This window comes from Phoca vitulina, unplaced genomic scaffold, assembly GCF_004348235.1.
Source record: "Phoca vitulina isolate PV1807 unplaced genomic scaffold, GSC_HSeal_1.0 scaffold12, whole genome shotgun sequence".
Lineage (NCBI taxonomy): Eukaryota > Metazoa > Chordata > Mammalia > Carnivora > Phocidae > Phoca > Phoca vitulina.
In genome coordinates this window covers 26352686-26374407 of record NW_022589715.1, presented here as the reverse complement: position 1 = coordinate 26374407, position 21722 = coordinate 26352686, and the positions used below count along the sequence as shown (strand labels likewise).

The 21722-nt window shown below is 41.3% G+C and overlaps 1 protein-coding gene across 3 annotated transcripts in view; it reads left to right on the top strand.

The window, feature by feature from the left end:
• ANXA4 (annexin A4) overlaps positions 1–21232 on the top strand; it is a 69439-nt gene extending 48207 nt beyond the window's left edge. For all 3 annotated transcript variants that reach the window (XM_032410788.1, XM_032410787.1, XM_032410786.1), the window contains exons 5-13: positions 777–890; positions 1715–1805; positions 3364–3443; positions 5177–5233; positions 10135–10228; positions 13240–13335; positions 13894–13952; positions 14923–15045; positions 20174–21232. In XM_032410788.1, coding sequence (XP_032266679.1) covers positions 777–890; positions 1715–1805; positions 3364–3443; positions 5177–5233; positions 10135–10228; positions 13240–13335; positions 13894–13952; positions 14923–15045; positions 20174–20233 — 774 coding nt within the window. In that variant the 3' untranslated portion in view covers positions 20234–21232. The remainder of the gene's footprint in view (positions 1–776; positions 891–1714; positions 1806–3363; positions 3444–5176; positions 5234–10134; positions 10229–13239; positions 13336–13893; positions 13953–14922; positions 15046–20173) is intronic.
• Positions 21233–21722: the final 490 nt, after the last annotated feature.

Genomic DNA, 21722 nt, shown 5'->3' with positions numbered 1-21722 from the left:
CCATATTAGAAATTAAAACAGGCATTTAAAAAATATATGTCTGTTAACTTATTTAAAAATAATAAACACATTACATGTTAATATAAATAACACTTTTATGAAAAATAGCTATACATTCCAAGACAAAAACATTTAGCAAGAAAATTGGCATTGTTTTACATTTTGCAAAGTTCTTTAATGCCTGGCTTAATGGAGGACAGTTGGATTCTCATACCTGCTTCTGCACTGTTTGTGGTGATGCGTGGTTTTGGTTGAAGCATAGGAAGAAAATCTGGTCTTGTACAGATACGTAGTTGGAAAGGGGGCATTTAAAAAGTCTTGTAACAGGGGCGCCTGGGTGATTCAGTCAGTTAAGCGGCTGCCTTCGGCTCAGGTCATGATCCCAGGGTCCTGGGATCGAGCCCCACATCCGGCTCCCTGCTCAGCGGGAGGCCTGCTTCTCCCTCTCCCTCTGCCTGCCACTCTGCCTACTTGTGCTCTCTCTCTCTCTCTCTCTGTCAAATAAATAAATAAAATCTTAAAAAAAAAAAAAAGCCTTGTAACATAATTGTAGAAATGTACATGTCTCCGGTAGCCTTTGCAAAACTCCACTGTACAACTGTGAGAGAATGACAGTGAAAAGGCAAATGCTGTCTTCGTGTTATCATGAAGAGAGTCACGACCGTGCAGGCCCCCTGACGGGGTCTGGAGACCCCAGGCAGCCCCGGCCCACACTGCGAGAGCGGCTGGTTGAAGTTAGCGTGGCAGTTACACAGAGCCCCTTGCTTGCTTTGCAGGACCTGATAGAGGACTTGAAGTCGGAACTGAGTGGCAACTTCGAGCGGGTGATCGTGGGGATGATGACGCCCACCGTGCTGTACGACGTGCAGGAGCTGCGGAGGGCCGTGAAGGTGTGTGGCCCTGCTCTCCTGCAGCCGCTGACCAGCTTCCTCAAGAAAGCGACAAAAGCCTTGTGAGAGGGGGGAGGGGGAGGCACAGGAGAGACAGTTCCCCTCGTTGGTGACAGCGCGAGAACGTGACATTACATCACAGCAGTTGTCACGTAAGGGTTGTTCCCGACGACATGAGGCGATCATTTGCTCTTTCCCGTGGCTCCGGGGGGGCGGCGATGGTTGTGCCCGCGGTGCAGCTCCAGGAACTTCCTTGCTGTGTAGCTGCTTCTGAGACATGAAGCTTTATGGCGGACCCAGTGCAGCCTCTGGGTCTGCTGTAGCCTCAGAACTGTCAGAAAGGGTTCTTGGCCTCCCTCATTGCTGGGTCCACTGTGCCCCAGTCCAGGGTCTGCCAGTTTTGAATGATCAACTACGAAATTCAAATACAATTACCCTCCCCAGCCATGTCCGTGAACAGCCTTGTGGAAGGTTCTGGGAGAGCAAAGAGGTTGACAGTCTTTGCCAGAAGATTCTGCCCTTCAGAGGAAAAGTACAGGGGAAGTCAAGGAGAGATTAAGCGCCCCCAGAGGGCAGGCACTGTCCATAACCTGGCACAATAACCATCCAATACAAACAGCCCATAAATGTTTGTTATTACTAAAAACAATTATGATAAATACATTGGAATTTGGGCAGGACAATTAAAATTAACAAATCCTGTTGCTAGAACCCCGTGGGTTGTCTTTATTCTCTGCAGATTCCTGGCTATATATGCCTCTGTGTCTGGGATTCAACATTGTGAACTGGCTCCTAACTCCCTCTCCTCTGGGTTTCGTGTGTAGGGAGCTGGCACGGATGAGGGCTGCCTGATTGAGATCCTGGCCTCCCGGACGCCCGAGGAGATCCGGCGCATAAACCAGACCTACCAGCTTCGTATGTAGCGTCCTCAGTGGCCCCGTTGAGGCTTCACTGTGATTTGAGAAGTAAACTAGCAGCGGGTCATTACCTATGGATTAAACTCTCCTCATAGCAACACTGACCATGAGGGATCCTCAGTTTCAGGCAGATCCCTGTCTAGGGAAATGACAGTCTGTTGGCTTCTCAAGACTTCTCTGGTTAAGATGCCACTCCACTGAAGCCACCCAGTGTAGCATTTTATGACCCTGAAAGTTGGAAGGTTCTTATTATCAAGCAGAGAATCAAACGTGTTTGTTCAAAAGTGGTGGCACCAATGAATCTTAACATTCTAGGGAGTGGCCTGGGGGGCTGTCTAGCCCAACTTCTTACCTCCAGACGGGACTATATACCCTCCAGCCATCTCAGAAAGATAGACATTTACTGCCCTCTTAAAAATCTCCAGAGGATGATACTTATGAAGAGCCTTTAAAATAGGTCTTTTTGCCCTAAGAGGGCAATAAAAAAATGCGCAAAGGTTTAGATCCTAAAGTGCTTATTTGGTATTGTTCATACAGCTAAAAATATCCAACAGTAGCATATTGACTAAGCAAAATATGGTGCACCCACACAGTGGAGTATTATGTAGTCACCAAAATGTATATTGAAGGATATTATTAAATTTCATTAAAGGGATTATGGTAGAGTTTTGTGGGGTTTTTTTTTTCCTCCTTCATTTTATCTATCTGTTTTTCCCTAAGTTTCCCATAGTAAACATGCACTACTCTGGTAGAAAGAAAACAAAACAATAAGAGTTTTTTGGTAAGTGTTCAGAGCAGGAGATACTAGACCTTGGGAGCTTGGTTCAAGCACTCAGATCCCCACGTCTGCTGAATATAGGTTTTCTAAACCTGAGGGGCTGTGAAGGGTTAGAGCTTCTCTGGGGGAAACTCTCAGAAGGCACGTGCTGGAACTTGGGCCTGACAGCCCCCTGCAGGTCCCCAAACATGGGTTCAGAAACTGCTTTCTGTTTTCCTTTCAACCGTCACCATTCTCTATGTCACTGAGAACCACAGTGAGGACAGAGCCCTGGGCAGTAGGAACCACAGAGGGAGGATTACAGCCGCAGCCTTCTTGACCTCCCATGTTTTTTTTCTTTCTTTTAAATTTTTTTTTAAAGATTTTACTTATTTATTTATTTGACAGAGAGATAGAGAGCACAAGCAGGGGGAATGGCAGGCAGAGGCAGAGGGAGAAGCAGGCTCCCCGCAGAGCAGGGAGCCAGATGCGGGGCTCCATCCCAGGACCCTGGGATCATGACCCGAGCTGAAGGCAGAGGCTTAACCAACTGAGCCACCCAGGCACCCCTCGACCTCCCACGTTAAGGAACAGGAACAGGAACATCTTGTTTCCTCTAATCCTACCTTGACCATTTCATCAGCGTTCAGTTTTTGAAAAACTGTGTGCAGGGTGAAAACCCTCATGAGGAGCTGCTTCAGTAAACTGGCTAATCCTGGGGAGGGCAGACGGCTCTGGAGCAGGACGCGGTGCTGGGCAGGACTCTCTCCTGATGCAGCTCATTTTGCTCTCTTGCCAGAGTATGGGCGGAGCCTTGAAGATGACATTCGCTCTGACACTTCGTTCATGTTCCAGAGGGTGCTGGTGTCTCTGTCCGCTGTGAGTCGCTCCCTCTGTGGGCTGCTTCTGACAGGGGTTGAGTTCTTTGGGGCGCTCACTCCTTATCTCTTCTCCAGACTTTCTCATCCTTTCATCCTCCCAAATGTGAATATTCCCCAGGTGTTGTTCTTGGGCCTGTCTGTTGTTTTCATCTTCTTTCTTTTAGAGACTCTGGGTAGTCACGCATACCCATTTATTCAAATTTGCATATACAAGTACCTAATACATGCCAGATACCCTTGCTTTATGAGTTTATATTATCACATATATAAATATTATATTTATATATCAGGTACACAGGTTGCTGTAATAAAAGCAGGAAAAGTGCCCAAGGAGAGGAACAGAGTAAAAAGAAGGTTCAAGGAGAGAGTCTGGTTGCAGAAACAAAAGAAAAGCCTTCATGACAGAGGTGCCGGTTCGGAGAGGACCTGGAGGTTTGCTAGGATTTCAAGAAGCAGAGGTGTAGGTGGGTGCATCACACACAGGAAGAACAGCCAGAAAGAGGCAAGGAGGCAGGAACCATGGGGTGTTTCATGTCAGTCGACAACCGACTGAGCAGTTGGCAGGCAATTCTAGGAGCAAGGTGGAAGGAAGACCTGGGATCCCTTGTTGCAAGAGTAGTAGGGAGCCACTGAAGGTTTGGGAATGCTGGAGGGAACTGCATTTTCAGAAGAGTAATGTAATAGTGGTGTGTAAGATCAGTTGAACTGGAGGCTGGGAGGCCAGGTAGGTAGTTACTTCAATATTCCAGATGAGAAATAAAGCAGGACTGGGCTAGTGTGGGATCAGAGGCGCCAGAAAATAGATGATGCATCCATGAGATATTTCACCTGACTTCCAAAATTTTGTCTTTATCTTGACCTCCTTCCTGAGTATAAGACTCTCATTTCTCACTGCTTTCTAAGGTGCTTCCTCAAATCAGGCCTCCTAACCTAAATCTGAACTCATTTCTCTCCGCCGCCCCCACCCCCCAAACCGGCTCATCTTCCTGACTTGCCTGTTTCTGTTAATACTGTTGCTCTTCTTCCAACAAAGCAGGACCCTGGAAATCATCTCCCACCCTCTCTCTCCCCTGTCTCTGATACTTAATAACGCCAGCCTGCTTTTCTTATTTCCTACCCATTTTGTTCTTTGCCTCCCAGATTTAGCATTCTGCCAAGCCATGCCTAGACCATAGAATATTGAGACAGCATAGCAAATAAAAATAGTCTAACAAACCAGAGGAAAGTCGCCTGTTTTGTGGCTCCTTAAGCCTTCCTCCAAGGCTTTAACCCCGCCCTCCCCGGGAGCTGGTGTCCATGAGGGATGGAGCATTTTCACATGCTCCTTAAGCCCCACCGCTGGTCCTAGACTCTTGATTTTCTTCTGTTCCCAGCCCCTGTTTGGCAGAATTGATCAATGTAGATTTGCCAGTTAGGAAGGCCTTGGTCAGCTAGGAAGACATAGGCGTGGGGGTGGTGGCGCAGGGGAGGGGGTGGTCAGCAGGCGGGGTTCACCTCCTTCGCTTCTCCTGGCATAGACACCTGGGCAGCATTCAGGAATCGCTGGCTCTCTGGTTGGTAATGTTTTCTAGGCACAGGTTAGAGCCACAGGAATAATGGAAGCACATTCATCCCTCCCTAGGCTGGAAGTGTGACCCCTGTTGGCATTCAGTCTAATGACCATGTCCTTGGGTTCCCAGACATTCTGTCTTCATGGATACTGTCTCATTCTCTTTGCTTTGTTTTTCTCAGGGTGGCAGGGACGAAGGAAATTATCTGGATGATGCTCTCATGAGACAGGATGCTCAGGTTAGTAGAACTGCAGTTTCTTTCTTTTCTTTTGCCAGTAAGGCCTTAGTTGGTGGACTCCCTTTTATATTTATATTTCAGTGTATATTGGCCAGGCTGGGATATGTTCTATAAAAAAAAAAAAAAAAAGATTCCCACAGATGACCTTTAATAGCAGAAATTTCTTGCAGAAATATACCTGGGGCTTGGGGTGACACAGGGCGTTATTATATAAGATCCTTGGGTTCTTGACATTGAGATCATGGTATGGCCACCCCAGAGAACCATGGAGGGTCTTCTGAATCACCTGGAGGTGAAGGGACCTGCCTACACTTTGTTTACCTTGCATTTTTACTTCCCCAGAGAGAATGTTTGATAGAACCTGTGTAAAAGAGCTTGGCACAGTGTGTACCCTGTGGGGTAAAATTAATATCCAACCCCAAGAAGCAGTTGTTTCCCTGGTGCCCAGCCCACTGATGGCTGCCCTGGCACCAACCCCGATTCATTTACTGTGGCCAGATAACACTAATTACAATAGCTAATAAAAAACAGGTCCTTACCAGGTACCAAACACTGTTGTGAGCTCTTGACACGAAGTATGTCGTTGAATCCTTGCAATAACCCCACGAACCAAGTACTGCTATCCCCATTTTATGGATGGGGGAATTGAGGCTTACAGTAATCCAGTTCCTTGCTCAAGTTCACAGGTAATACATGGAAGAACTAGGGTTTGAACCTGGGCAGTTTGGATCTAGACCCTGTACTCTTAACCAACATACAACCACAGGGAAGGATTGGTCCCATTCAGTATGTGAGGAGTGAATCACTATGGATTCTACAGGAAAGAACCTATTGCTTTCACCAGAAGGGAGAGGGGTAATCGTGTCATAAGAGTTCTGAGGATACAGAGGGGCCCATCCCATACTGGAGAAATAGGAAATTGCCTTTAATCCAGAAGCTTTGAGGAGGGAGGAAGTATTGAAGACATTGGAACTCCAGGATGCTTATGTGAATATCAGCTACCTCAAGGACAGCATTTTTGGAAGCATGTTGGAAGGAGCCTCCATAGCCCGGGTGAATCTCAAATTAAATGAAGAGTTAGTGAGCAATTTATTCCGGAGACATTATACCCACCGTCGGTTTCTGATGGGTCTCCTAGGTGCCAGGCATTGCATTAACAACCTTATGCTTTTTCCTTACAACACATCTGTGGAGTAGATATTATTATTTCGTATGCTTTAGAGATTAAGAAACTGATGCAAAGATTTAAATAACTTGTCCCAGATCACATAGCTGGTGGAATTGGGCTCTTAGAATCCAGGTCTAATTTTTTAAAACCATGCAATTCAATGAACAAATGTTTTAGGGGCTCTTCAAGGAGCACAGTTCCCCTTGGGAGTGATTGGGGTGAAAAGGGGCTTCCAAGTAAGTTTGGGCTGGGGAAGTTGGACAGAGGGAGTAGAGCTCAGAGTAGGTTTTTCTGGATCCTTTCAAGTCTTTACCAAGAGGTGAGGAATTTAAGAACAACTGCAGCTGAGATTTCAGCTCTTAGAGGATAAAACAGGAGGAAAACCTTTTCAGCCTTTGCTCTGTGACTTGTATCAGCAACAAGGGGAGTATTTGCAAACAGTGGGTATTATATCTTGATTTTGACAGAGGAAAGTAAGTGAGTTTGAGATGAGAAGAATGATCAGGGCAGGTGGAATTAGGTAATGGTTACTTATAAAAGGTAGAAATCTTAAAATATAGAGGCTGTTATCCAGCAAGTCCAATTGTATCTGTTCTTGGGATGAAACTTGCACCGAAGGACATAACCAGGAGCACTCAGAATTCCCACTTTAGAAAGAAACTTGTGATATAGTAAAATGACATTAAAAATGCCCTTACAAGTTTTGGCTAGATGACACATTTTGATTCCCTTCTGAAAAACAAACAAACCAGCAAATATAAAAATAGGGAAAATCTGCAGCAACACTGGAAACTATGGAGGAGAGCCATTAAAATGCCAGATGGGCAGCGAACCTGGGCCAACGACTCCGGAAAGACATTTCTACCCCAGAAAAGCTGCTGATCCCCCCCAGCTCCAAGCCAGAAGCAGGCACAGTGGCTTCATGCAAACAGGAAGAAATTCCTCAGGGAACTCCTGTGTCTTGGCTGCCCTCCGTGGACAAGCAACTGGTGCTCCTGCTTGAAATCCATGCAAATAAAAAGTGAGGCGCTTCAGGAAGAATCCACTCACCTTGTTCTGGAGGGAAAAACCATATCCGGATAGGCTGCTCATCATTTAAGAATGGAAGAGCATGAAAAGCCACAAATGCCTCAGCCCAAACACCATGTGGCCTGTGAATACACAGAAGCAGGAAGGGAGGCAAACGTAGCCATACTGTAAGGAAGACACAGATTTCAGGTTGAGAGAAAAACAGATTTCAATGAAACAAGAGCTAAAAAAAAAAAAGTGAGAAAATAACAGATGAACATGAAGCCAAATGAAGAGCAAGAAGAGATAAAGGGAGCTAGAGGGGCTCATGAGAAATGATCTTCAATGGAAATCTGAATTTTACAGTTTATTACTTTACTACTTAGATGAAGCCTTTGTGCCCTTCGAGCTTTAAAATTCCATGGTTCTGTGAACTGACTCTAAAGCAGTGAGGAAATTAGACAAGCGAAGAATGAGGAGATGGAAGTAAGCCCACAGAGTGACAAAATGTGTCAAATAAGGGCATTTTGAAAAATTTAACAAGCCAGCTGCTGATTATAAATAAAGAGTTTAAAAACATTTGTTTTTAATAAAATACACATAACATAAAATTTGCCATCTTGACTGTTTTTAAGTATACAGTTCAGTAGTGTGAACTCTATGCACATTCTTGTACAGCCCATCTCCAGAACTTTCTCACCTCACAGAACTGAAACTCTATACCCATTAAACAACTCCTCATCTCTCCCTCCCCCCAGCCACTGACAACCACAATTTGGCTTCCTGTTTCTAGAAGTTTGACCTCTCTAGAGGTCTCATACAAGTTAATCACACAGTATTCAGTGTTTGTGTAACTGGCTTATTTCACTTAGCACAATGTCCTCAAGGTTCACCCGTGTTGCAGCCTGTGCCAGAATTCCCTTCCTTTGTAAGGCTGCATAGCGTTCCGTTGCGTGCGTACACCCACACTTTGCTTTTCCATTCACATGTCAATGGACAGTTTGGGTTGCTTCTACCTTTTGGCTATTGTGAATAATGCTGCTATGAACATGGTATACAAATATCTCTGTAAAGATCTGCTTTCAGTTCTTTTTGCTGTATACTCAGAAGTAGTAGTATTAGATCCTGTGGTAATTCTATTTTTAATTTTTTCAGGAACAACCATACTGTTTTCTATAGCAGCTGCGTCATTCTCCATTCTCATCAACCGCACAGGGTTCCAGTTTCTCTACATCCTCGCCAACACTTGCTATTTTGTTTATTTTTTTTTAAAGATTTTATTTATTTATTTGGCAGAGAGAGACATGGCGAGAGAAGGAACACAAGCAGGGGGAGTGGGAGAGGGAGAGGCAGGCTTCCTATGGAGCAGGGAGCCCGATGTGGGGCTCGATCCCAGGACCCTGGGATCATGACCTGAGCCGAAGGCAGATGCTCAACGACTGAGCCACCAGGCACCCCTATTTTCTTTGTTTTTTTTAATAGCAGTAAGGTGATAGGAATACTAGTTTTGATTTATCAGTAATGTAGTTAAAGCGACCAGAATTTCTTATAGTCCTACCTGTTTGGAATATAAGCAATTATGAAAAAAAAAAAAAAAAGGAATGTAAGCAATTACTAATGGGTCCTGGTTCTACTGTGAGATCTTCCGTAGCCTCAAGCAAATCACAGATCATTCCAGAGCAGTGCTGTCCGATAGAACTTTCTGTGATGCTAAAAATGTTTACATTGGCGTTGTCTAGTATGGGTAGCCACTAGCTAGTTTTAATTAACTAAATTTAATTTAATTTAAAATTCAACTTCTCAGTCAGACCAGCCACATGTGGCCACTGAGCACTTGAAATATAGCTAGTATGATTGAAGAGTGAATTTTTAATTTAATTTAATCTTAGTTAAAATGTAAATAGCCAGGGCGCCTGGGTGGCTCAGTCATTAAGCGTCTGCCTTCGGCTCAGGTTATGATCCCAGGGCCCTGGGATCGAGCCCCCGCATCGGGCTCCCTGCTCAGCAGGAAGCCTGCTTCTCACTCTCCCTCTGCCTACCGCTCCCCCTGCTTGTGCTCTCTTTTTCTCTGTCAAATAAGTAAATAAAATCTTTAAAAAAAAATGTAAATAGCCACATTTGGTTGGTGGCTGCTGTACAGAACAGCTAGTCTAGGGCATGCCTTTTAGCTCTTAAGATAAAACAATGTGGGGCACCTGGCTGGCTCAGTCAGTGGAGCATGTGACTCTTGATCTCAGGGTTGTGAGTTCAAGCCCCACGTTGGGTGTAGAGACTACTTAGAAATAAAATCTTTAAAAAAAGAAAAAGAGAGAACTATGTAGTCCGTATATTGGGAGCTGCTGGTGCTTGCTCTGACTTTCCCATTAGTCTTTTTTGGGGGCCGGGGCAGGAAGGGGCAGAGGGAGGGAGAGAATCCTAAGCACGCTCCACGCCCAGCACGGAGCGAAGGCGGGGCTCAATCTTAAGACCCTGAGATCATAACCTGAGCTGAAATCAAGAATCGGATACTTAACTGACTAAGCCAGCCAGGCGCCCCAAGGTCCCATTAGTTTTATACCTAAGGAAAAATCTTGAGTCATTGCCACTCATCACAAAGAGCATTCCCACACCCATCACCAACAAAATAAAACAAAGCCAGCTCAACTCTTTGATGTTCTGGAAATATTTGCATGTTTCCTGGCACCTTCTCTGTGATGGCTTAAACTTGTGCTTTGTTTGGCTTCAGGACCTGTATGAGGCTGGAGAGAAGAAGTGGGGGACAGATGAGGTGAAATTTCTAACTGTTCTCTGTTCCCGGAACCGAAATCATCTGTTGCATGGTAAGGCGCTTGCCTCATCTTCCAAAGAAAATGAGAGACGATGAAAACTATTGTCCATTATTAATTGAGAATTTTCCCCCTTTACTTGTACAAAGAACAGATTGTACTGAATTGTCCTAGATGTTTTACCTTGGAGATGTATGAGTACAACGATGTGCATGAGGGCCAATTTCTTTTTTTCTTTTTTTAAAGATTTCATTTATTTGAGAGAGAGAGGATGAGTGAGGGGGAGGAGCAGAGGGAAAGGGACAGGGAGAAGCAGACTCTCCACTGAGCGGGGAGCCCGACATGGGGCTCGATCCCAGGACCCGGAGATCATGACCTGAGCTGAAGGCAGACGCTTAACCAACTGAGCCACCCAGGTGCCCGCTGAAAGCTTAATTATGAATAATTAGCAGATATACAACATATTAATAGGAGTTTGGCATTTCTGTTTGTAGGAAACCAAACCTTCATGGTCAGTCCTTTTTCTAAAGCAGCCCCATTTCATTTTAGTTACGTAAGAAAAAATCTTCAGTACATCAGTGAGCAAAAAAAATAAAATTGTTGGTTGACATTTATCCCTAGTTAATATCCAAGTTGTAAAGTTAATAGAAGTGATTTCTTTAGGGAGTATGTTGCATAAGATAAATAGTGGATAATTCCAAATTTTATTTCCTATGTGTAATGTTTCTAATTTGCTTCTGATAATGCTTAGTCTTTGTAATGTGCTTTTAACTTCTTTGGGGAAAAAAATTGTAGCACATTTGTCGTCAGGTTTATTTTCTTCTTGTAAACAGCAATAAGGATTTAATAAGATATTTCATCTTTTATGTAAGTTCTTTAGGTCTTTACGTTGCATCATCATTTTTTAAGCCCACCATGCCTTATAATCACACACAATTTACAAAACCTATGGGAAATTTGAGAATGAGTTCAGTAAATTGAAAACATAATTGAAAATTACAACACATTTGGAAGTTGCATTTTTTTCGGATATTCCACAGTGACTAAAAATAGGTGATTACACCTGTTAATAAATGTCATGGGCTACCATCAGATGCACCAACTTCTGACTGAGCTCCCTATTTCTTCGCCTTCCCTTCCTTGCCGGATGACTAAGTACATAAATCTCCCCCTGGTGGTATTTTCCAAGAACTGCAGGTCCTCAAAAAATGCAAATAACAATTTTCACTTCTAGGCCCAAGTCAGTTGTTGGGAAGTTATAAAATATCTGCTTGTAAACCACTGGAAGAAAATCTAAGCACTCTTGGGATAAAGAAAACTTCATAATTTTTTTACCAACCAACAATAATAGTGAGGATTCAAATAACTAAGGTTTTATTAATTATCTTCTAGGTGCAGTGCTAAGCATATTAAAGATTTTTTTTTTTATTATTTGACAGAAAGAGAGAGAGCACAAGCAGGGGGAGCTGCGGGCAGAGGGAGAAGCAGGCTCCCCGCTGAGCAAGGAGCCCGAATGCGGGTCTCAATCCCAGGACGCTGGGACCATGACCTGAACTGAAGGCAGATGCTTAGCGAACTGAGCCGTCCAGACGCCCCCAGTGCTAAGCATATTACAGGCATTGTTTGTTGCAACATCCCATTGGGGCAGCCATTATTTCCCCCATTTTACAGTGGAGAAAACTAAGGCTTAGAAAATGTGTCAATTAGGGCGCCTGGGTGGCTCAGTCCGTTAAGCGTCTGCCTTCGGCTCAGGTTATGATCCCAGGGTCCTGGGATCGGTCCCGCATCGGGCTCCCTGCTCAATGGAGAGTTTTCTCCCCCCCCCCCCCCCCCCCCCCCCCCGCTCATGTGCTTGCGCGCTCTCTCTCTCTCTCTCTCTCTCTCGTGCGCACATGCACAAAAATAAATAAGATCTTTAAAAAAAAAAAGAAAATGTGTCAATTAGATCTTTTGATCCTAAGCAATAGACACAGACTCCAACTTAAGTAAGAAGAAGAAATAATACAGAATGGGACAAGAGGGAAAATGGAAAATACTGGTGGCTCACTGAATTGAAGGGAGAGCCAAACATTTCCAGGAAGTACAGAAATCAAGGCAGATCTGGGGATCTCAGTGGAAGGGAGTCACATATTTTATTTGTAAGGCAGTTTCCCAAAGTCTGGTCTTCGTTGAAAATGCTGATTCTTGAACCCCTACTTCAGACTGGCTGACTTAAAATCCCTGAAAGTGACATCTAGGAAGTCTCCCAGGTTTCCCAGGTGAATCCTATGTTCTCTAGGGTTAAAGATGACTCAGTCCTTTTGGCCATCACCACGATCTGCTCAATTTAAAAATCCCCAGGAGGGTAAGACTGGTTCTGGTTCAGTGAACTGCCCACTCACTTGGTAGAGCTTATGGTGTATGTTAGGGGGCAGGGGTGTCCCTGGATTGATAGCCCTGTGAGAATCACCCTGATGGGGGGCCTGGGGCAGCACCCCAAAGAAAGCAATGTTAAGAAGATAAATATCCACTCTAAGAAGCTCCAGAAGAAGGCAGTAAGAGGAAAATAGGTTTATCACATTCAAAAATATTTGGCAAAAAGTGAAAAAAAAATTATGTTACAGTCTATTAAAAGATGCAGCCATTTGGTTATCAAATGTAACTCAGTCTTGAAGGGGTTGAATTGCTCTAGTTTTGATGAGCCAAAAGGAAGGTGAATATACAGGTGATTTCCAGGGCCAAAATTACAAAAAGACATGTTCTGCTCATTAAGGGAACAATGAGAAAAGAAAGCAAATCTCTCCAGACGTTATCTCCATTTTATGTGTGAGAGAGCGGGGTCCCAAATAAGGGAAAGGGCTTGCCTGATATCCTCCGAGAGGCACAATAGTCCTTCGTCCTCTCCAGTACCCATTCCACTTGCCACATGCCTCTTGGGTTCTCACTGACATTGCTAATTAATTTCCTCTTGATGTATGCCAAAGAATAAAGTGTGAGCTCTAGAAAGATGCTCATTCCCTCCATAAATTTTCGTTTCCTCTATTCTTTTTTTATTATTTATAATTCCACTTTGTTATTGTTTGTAGTGTTTGATGAATACAAAAGGATATCACAGAAGGATATTGAGCAGAGTATTAAATCTGAAACATCTGGTAGTTTTGAAGATACTCTGCTGGCCATAGGTAAGCTGGTAGGGGGCGGGGAGCAGAGAAACAAATGTTTATAGACTGTCCTCCTTACCAGTTTGTTGTCGTGGAGATATAGTTTTTTGTTTTCAGGGATTAAAAAAAATGTTTAAATCACTCATAATGAGATCCAGAATTTTAAACAAGAAGTATTATATATGATCTGATTGTTATTGTATTATGTAGCTTTATATATCTTATATCCTCTGTGCCTTTAGATCTCAGTATGCTGGAAAGATAATCCTACAGTAGCTGCATCTTGCAAGTCTATGAATGGTTAGAACTAATAACAGTTTCATATGGTGTAGATAGTAATCATTTTGAAACTGTATGCTGCCTTTTGCTTTAATTACCTTTATTATCTCTCCAATTAATTACTTTATTAATTACTTCTCCATGGTCTATGTTCATAAAACATTGTTGGACTCAAATTTTTCCAACAAAGCAATCAAGAGATACTATTTCATACCTTGTAGAAACAGGGGGAACAACTGTCACTTTTTTCTCATAGATTTTATCTGTAATTTTTTATTTCTTTTTTTCATCTCTTAACAGTAAAGTGCATGAGGAACAAATCTGCATATTTTGCTGAAAGGCTTTATAAATCTATGAAGGTAAATGGCCTCATTTTTAGCATCTGAATGACCCCAACCTGTCTTGTGTCTGCCTTCATGTTTACTTATGTTTCCCACACAAATTAACCAAAATCAGCCTGAGGTATTCAGTTCATCAAATACTTCACTGAATGCCTGCTAATGATAATACTAGGTAATATTTATTGAGTACTTAATAATAATAGTGATCGCTATTCCTAGTGCCATATACATATGGATTAATTTTATCCCTACAACAGCTATATGGGGCAGGTACTGTTGTTAACCCCCATTTTACAGATGAGAAAAATGAGGTATAGGGAGGTAGGCAGTTTGTCCAAGGTCCTCAGTGAGGATGTAACGGAGCAGGGATGCAAACACTGGCAGTCTGGCTTCAGAGCCCAGGCTCCTAACCATGCATTATACTCTGTGTGCAGACACCCTTGCTGGGAACCATGGGAGGTGCAGGAGAGATCAAAAGGTAGGAAGGGGAAGGCAGGTATGGGCAGAACACCAACAAGAACAAAATAGGATGTAAGACAGTAGTTGAGGACCCAAATATATAGGAACACAGAAAAAAGAGTATTTTTTTTTTCAATATTTGTTGAGGGGGTGAGGATCAGAAAAGACTATATAAAGAAGTTGGTATCTGTGAGCAGGACCTTCAAGGAAGCTTTATATGGGGGGATTTCATATGGTAGGAAGGATGGTAAGGCTGGGGAGGGAAGGAGGACATTCAGGGGGAGGAATCTGCAGGCAAGGCAGCAGGCTGAGAATTCAGAGTATGTCTCCAGTGGCAGGGAGTGGTCTTCTCTGGTCAGAACACAGAACGTTGGAAAGCCTTGAACACTGTGGTGAGGAGTATTCCACAGGCTTTCTAAGGTTGTGGTGCAAAGGACATCATCAGGAGAGCCATGCAGAGAGATTTGCCTTGATAAGCTAAAGAAGAACACCGTCTGAAAACCAGCATGGATCTTGTTTTCTTCCTTAGGGCTTGGGCACCGATGATGAAACCCTCATTAGAATTATGGTTTCTCGAGCAGAGATTGATATGATGGACATCCGGGAAAACTTCAAGAGGCTCTATGGAAAGTCTCTGTACTCCTTCATCAAGGTAGGTCACGAGAGCCCAGCCTTGGCCCAGGGGAAAGCTCGGAGGAAAGAATGGGGTTCTAACCTGGGCATTCAGACACTTCTTAGCTGCTCTCTGGCAGATAGCATCCCCTTTAAAGATGGTACTCTAGGGTGCCTGGGTGGCTCAGTTGGTTAAGCGACTGCCTTCGGCTCAGGTCATGATCCTGGAGTCCCAGGATCGAGTCCCGCATTGGGCTCCCTGCTCGGCAGGGAGTCTGCTTCTCCCTCTGACCCTCCCCCCTCTCATGTGCTCTCTCTCTCATTCTCTCTCTCTCAAATAAATAAATAAAATCTTTAAAATAAATAAATAAATAAATAAAGATGGTACTCTAATTCAGGTATTTCCAGTTTCTCTCCTTTCACACAGATGTTTAAATCTCTGCCAGGTTAAAAGCTGGAAATGTTTGCCTTCTGAATATAGTAATTATTTCATGTTAACCCCAGACAGAGAAAGAGTATATTTTAATGAATAGTTTTAACAATGCAGTTTCTTTGTCTACCTGCTTACGGTGGAAGGTATACAACTAAATCGGTCATCCAGAACCCTATCCCAGGCCAGCTGAGGTCCGCTGAAAACACGGAAAAGCATGTTAGTTACCCTGGATTGCTGCCTTTCCGTACCTGGCAGCAGACTTCCGGGAGTCCTAACCTGGCACAGGGGTGACGAGAAATGACTCATCCCTCAAAACCCCTCATTACTGGGATTTCGCTTCCTGAGGAAGCCAGAAGGGTCTCATGAATATGAAGCCAAGACCCACTTCCCTAGAAGCTGGTGTTGCCTGCACAGTAAACTTCAAATCAGGATTTGATCCGTGAATTAAATATTCTGAATCCTACACATAGCTTGCAGAGTATAATTATGAGGTGATTTGAGCTGCTGAGTTTGTTACTATGTATATAAAGCATTTAGGGACTTGTTTCTATTTTTGGACCTTCTATGAGGTAACTTTATTTTGCAGAGCTGAAATATAGCTAGCTGTAAGTAAAATACTTTTTAGATTCAAGGATGACTATAAGGGAAGTTATGGGAAAATATATTTATACTATATAATATAGAGTTAATATCCCTATATGAAGAGCTTCTACAAATCACTAAGAAAAAGGAAAAAATCCAAAAAGAAAACATGCACTTACTTCACAAAGGACAATAAATATATAGAGTGATTAATACCAATAATATACAATGAATTGTAAGTAAAAACAAATCACCGTCTTTCACCTTATACCTTAACAAAGTTTAAAGAGATCATAACCAGCATTGAGAAGGGCTTGGGGAAAATTCACCATCTCTTATGGCAGGACTGTAAACTGGTCTAACCTTTCTGGGAGGCAGCTTGGCAATAAATGTTTGTTATTTTTTAAAAAATATTTATTTATTTGAGAGAGAGAGAGAGCATGGGTGTGTGAGTTGGGGGAGGAGCAGAAGGGGAGAGAGAGAGAGAGAAGCGAACTCCCTGCTGAGCTCAGACCCTGATGCAAGGTTCAATCACAGGACCCCGAGATCATGACCTGAGCTGAAATCAGAGTCAGACCCTTAACTGACTGAGCCTCCCAGGCACCCCAGCAATAAATGTTTAAAAAATAAAATATACCTCTTACTTAGCTATTATAGGTTTAGGAATTTCTTTAGAGAAAATAAAATAAAAATGCATTAATCTACAGAATGGGAGAAAATATTTGCAAGTCATATTTAGTAAGGGTTTACTATCCAGAATATATAAAATGTTTTCTACAACTCAACAAAAAGACAAACAACCCAATTTAAAAGTGACAAAGGATTTGAATAGACATTTCTCCAAGGAAGATGAACAAATGGCCAATAAGCACACAAAAAGATGCTTAACATCATTAATCATTAGGGAAATGCAGATCAAAACCACAATGAAATACCACTTCATACCTACTAGGATGACTATAATCTTAAAAAACAAAAACAGAAAATAACAAATGTTGGGGAGGATATGGAGAAATTGGAACCTTTGTACATTGCTGGTGTGGACGTAAAATGGTGCAGACACTGTGAAAAACAGTCTGGCACTTCCTCAAAGAGTTAAATATTTAAAAAAATAGTTAAACGTAGAATTACCAAATGACCCAGCAATTCCACTCACTGCTATATACTCAGAAGAAATGAAAACAGGGACTCTAACAGATACTTGTACACTATTATTCATAATAGCAAAAGGTGGCAACAACCTAAATATCCAGCAACAGATGAATGGATAAACAAAATGAGGTATATACATACATAAAAAGGAATGAAGTTTCTGGTACATGGATGTACCTTTGGAACATGCTGAGTGGACTAAACCAGACACAAAAGGACAAATACTGTATGATTCTGTGTACTTACACAAAATATTTAGAATAAGTAAATTCACAGAGACAGAAAGTAGATTAGAGGTTACCAGGAGCTGGGGGAGAAAGGAAATGGAAGGTTATTGGTTAGTGGGTTACAGAGTAGGGGAGATGAAAAGGTTCTGGAAATAGTGATGATGGTTACACAACAATGTGAATTAGTGCCATTGAATTATACACTTTAAATGGTTAAAATGGCAAATTTTGTTATATATATTTTACCATATTTATGAAAGAATTTGAATAAAATCATCTCACAAAATGTGAAAAAAGTCAACTAAATATTGTATTTTATCTTATTTTTTTAAAGGTCATTTACCTTTTTCTTTTTTCTTTTTTTTTTTAAGATTTTATTTATTTATTTGACAGAAAGAGACACAGCGAGAGAGGGAACACAAGCAGGGGGAGTGGGAGAGGGAGAAGCAGGCTTCCTGTGGAGCAGAGAGCCTGATGCGGGGCTTGATCCCAGGACCCTGGGATCATGACCTGAGCCGAAGGCAGACGCTTAACGAATGAGCCACCCAGGGGTCCCTATATTTTATCTTAGTATTATTTATATTTATATTACTTTATGTTATTTATATTTTATAAATTATATGGTATATACTTATGGTACATAATTCATTATATATTATTATTTTTGTTAACCAATAGGGGATGACTCAAATAAATTATGGAAAATTTATACGATATAATACTATACAGGCACTAAAATGATGGGGTACAAAAATATTGATCGGCTCAGGCAACATCACTATAAATATATTTATATTATATGTTTATATATATATATAAATATGTAAATATATATGTGTACACACACAACACTGGAAAAGATTAAAAATAAAGAATATATTGCCCATTTAATAACAGTTGTCAGAAGGATGAGAACAGATATATAAAATATGTCAATAATGGAAAAAATGACAGGGATACCTGAGTGACTCAGTCAGTTAAGCATCTGCCTTCGGCTCAGGTCATGAACCCAGGGTCCTGGGATCAAGACCCACGTTGGGCTCCCTGCTCAGCAGGAAACCTGCTTCTCCCCCTGCTTGTGTGTGCTCTCTCTCTCTGACAAATAAATAAATAGAATCCTTTAAAAAAATAGAAAAAATGACAGAAGTAAGACAAAATGTAAGTTATAAATAAGCCCTCAGGTTATATAAAAATGTAAAATCCAAGTCTGTGCTGTTTATAAGGAACAACTAAACCACAGTGACATGAAAGTAGCTTAAAATAAAGGCAGTTTACATTTGACAATATAAAAAAGAAAGCAGGGATTACACTATCAGGAAAAAGAAGAATTTAAGGAGAAAAAGCATTAAATAGGAAAAAATGGATTACTTTATATTAAGAAAGGCAACTATTCACAACCAAGATTAAGTTGCATGAAACTTTAGGTGCCAGTATTGCATTCAGATCTATAAACAAGAAATTTGAAGCTCCAAAAGAAGATATTGATGGCAATAGTATGCCAGATAGAGTTTAACAAACACATCCTTATTCTTTGGCAGATTGATGAGGCAAAGCATAAAGAAGGATATATTAAGATTTATTTTAATAGATTTATATATTAAACTTTGAATCCTATAGACAGAGATTCCCTCTTTATTTATTTATTTATTTTTAAGATTTTATTTATTTATTTGAGAGAGAGAACACAAGCAGGGGGAGGAGCAGAGGGAGAGGGAGAAGCAGACTGCCCGCTGAGCAGGGAGCCCCATGTGGGGCTCATTCCCAGAACCCTGGGATCACGACCAGAGCTGAAGGCGGACGCTTAACCGACTGAGCTACCCAGGCGCCCCATCTTTTTTTTTTTTTTTAAGATATATTTAGTTATTTTAGAGAGTGCAGGAGGGAGGGGCAGAGGGAGAGGGAGAGATAGAGAATCTCAAGCTGACTCTCGCTGCACACGGAGCCCAATGCTGGGCTCAGTCTCACAACCGTGAGATCATGACTTGAGTGGAAATCAAGAGTCGGACACTTACCTACCCCAGCCACCCAGGCGCCCCGAGATTCCCTCTTTTCTAGTGCCCGTGAAACACAAGCAAAAATTGATCTATTAATTAGACCATAAAAAATTGTATGTAGAAATTATAGCACCTTTCTGGAAGGCTATTTTGCAACACATATTGAAAGGCTTAAGAAAATACATGATGATTAATCTGGTAATTCCCATTTTATGAAAATTTATCCTGACTAAATCATCAAGAAATGCACAAAAATTTAACTATAATTCTTATTGCAACAGTGTTTATAATAGTGAAAAACTGGAAACAACAAATATCTAACAATGGGGGAGGGTGATCAAATAAATTATTTTACCTGTATACGATTGAATTCCTTTTAACCATTAAAGAATGATGTTGTAGAAGAATATTTAATAAATTAAAACAGGGAAATAGTCTACATTATGTAAAAAAAGCAGAATACAGAACACTATAGGCCCATCACACAGGAACCTACACACATAGAAAAAAGTCTGGGAGGATATGCACACACCAAAATGTTAAGAATAGTCATCTCTGGATTGGTGGAATTAGGATTTTTATGTTTTTCTTTTAGGTCTTTATTCTCTACATTGAACATGTATTATTTTTGCAATAAAAAAATAACATGTTATTTTTAAAAAACACCTCTCTGAGAAAAAGCCAGACAAGATTGAAAAAGTTAACACAGATGGCTCTGAACTGTGTATTCCATGTCGAAACCCATTTATCTGACTGTACATTTGCTTCGCTTGCCCCCAGGGAGACACATCTGGAGACTACAGGAAGGTACTGCTCATTCTCTGTGGAGGAGATGATTAAAATAAAATCCAAGAAGGATAGGAGGATTCCCAACACTTTGAATTTTTTTTTAAGTTCATTTTTCTGCACTACTATTAGCCTTATCTCGTTGCTTATTTCCAATTAAAACGCCTACAGATGCTTCCTAGGATATTGACTGGCTGTATTATTACTCATCTATAATTACTCATTATGATGCTTTAAAGCTGTACTTGCATTTCAAAGCTTATAAAACCTAACAGGAGATTTAAAGTTAGAAATAAAAATGTACTCCATGTTTTTAACAGATTTCTTCCTCATCTGTGTTTCACAGAAATTGGAATGTATTAAATTTATTTCATGGTTTTGGTGAAAAACTATTAAAGTGGAAGATTGAAAGACTGTCCTAAAATCACTCTGCTTCCCTAATTGCATTCTCAAAGTGGCTAGTAATTTCTTGATTTGAAATTGTGAGCATTTAGTTCACAAGAATATCCAATTTGCTATTTTACACGGTCATACTTTGAAGACATCCAATAATCTCCTTTATTTAGATTTTGTCTATACTGTTAGTTGATCTCTACAAAAGTTTGCATGGGAGACTTCCTTCCTCACATCTTATATTAAGATTATTTACTCTCTCCAGGTTGAAGTATGCCAAAATCAGCAACTTGTCTGAACACATTAAATTCTTAGTGTGCTTATACGGATCATATATGTGTGGTTAACAAACATAAATGCTGAACATTCCACAATATTATGGTTAACATCTTAATCTAGCTGGAAGATGAATGGAAAAAAATTAAGTGTCCAACCAGGTATTATTTTGGTGATGGTGTAATGGTCTGAATTTACTTAAAGGAATTTTTTTGTGCTAAAAATAATTTTTAAAATGTTTTCCAATTTTGTTGATTTGTAGCAATTTACATTTGCATTGTGCCTTTCAACTCTGAAATTATTCTGTAGTTGTACTTGATTTTATTCAAAAGTTCAGTTTGTATACAACATGGAAAAATAATTTTAATAAAACATGGTATCTTTAAAATGACATATATTCTTTCTCTAATTGAATTTTCCACTATCTTTAAAAAACTTCTGTCACTTAATTTCTATTAGAAACTACAACGTTAAGCAGCACCTCGGTTAAGTGTCTGCCTTTGGATCAGGTCATGATCCCAGGTTCCTGGGATCGAGACCCACATGGGGCTCCCTGCTTGGCGGGGACCTGCATCTCCCTCTTCCTCTACCTACCATTCCCCCTGCTTGTGCTCTCTCTCTCTGTCAAAGAAATAAATAAAATCTTAAAAAAAAAAAAAAAAAGAAACTACATTAAGAAAAAATAATATGGTCTTATGTACACTTATGGCTATAAAACTAATGTTCACATATACCAAACACTACTTAATGGTATAAAATAATGGGGCGCCTGAGTGGCTCAGTTGGTTAAGCGACTGCCTTCAGCTCAGATCATGATCCTGGAGTCCCTGGATCGAGTCCCGCATCGGGCTCCCTGCTCGGCAGGGAGCCTGCT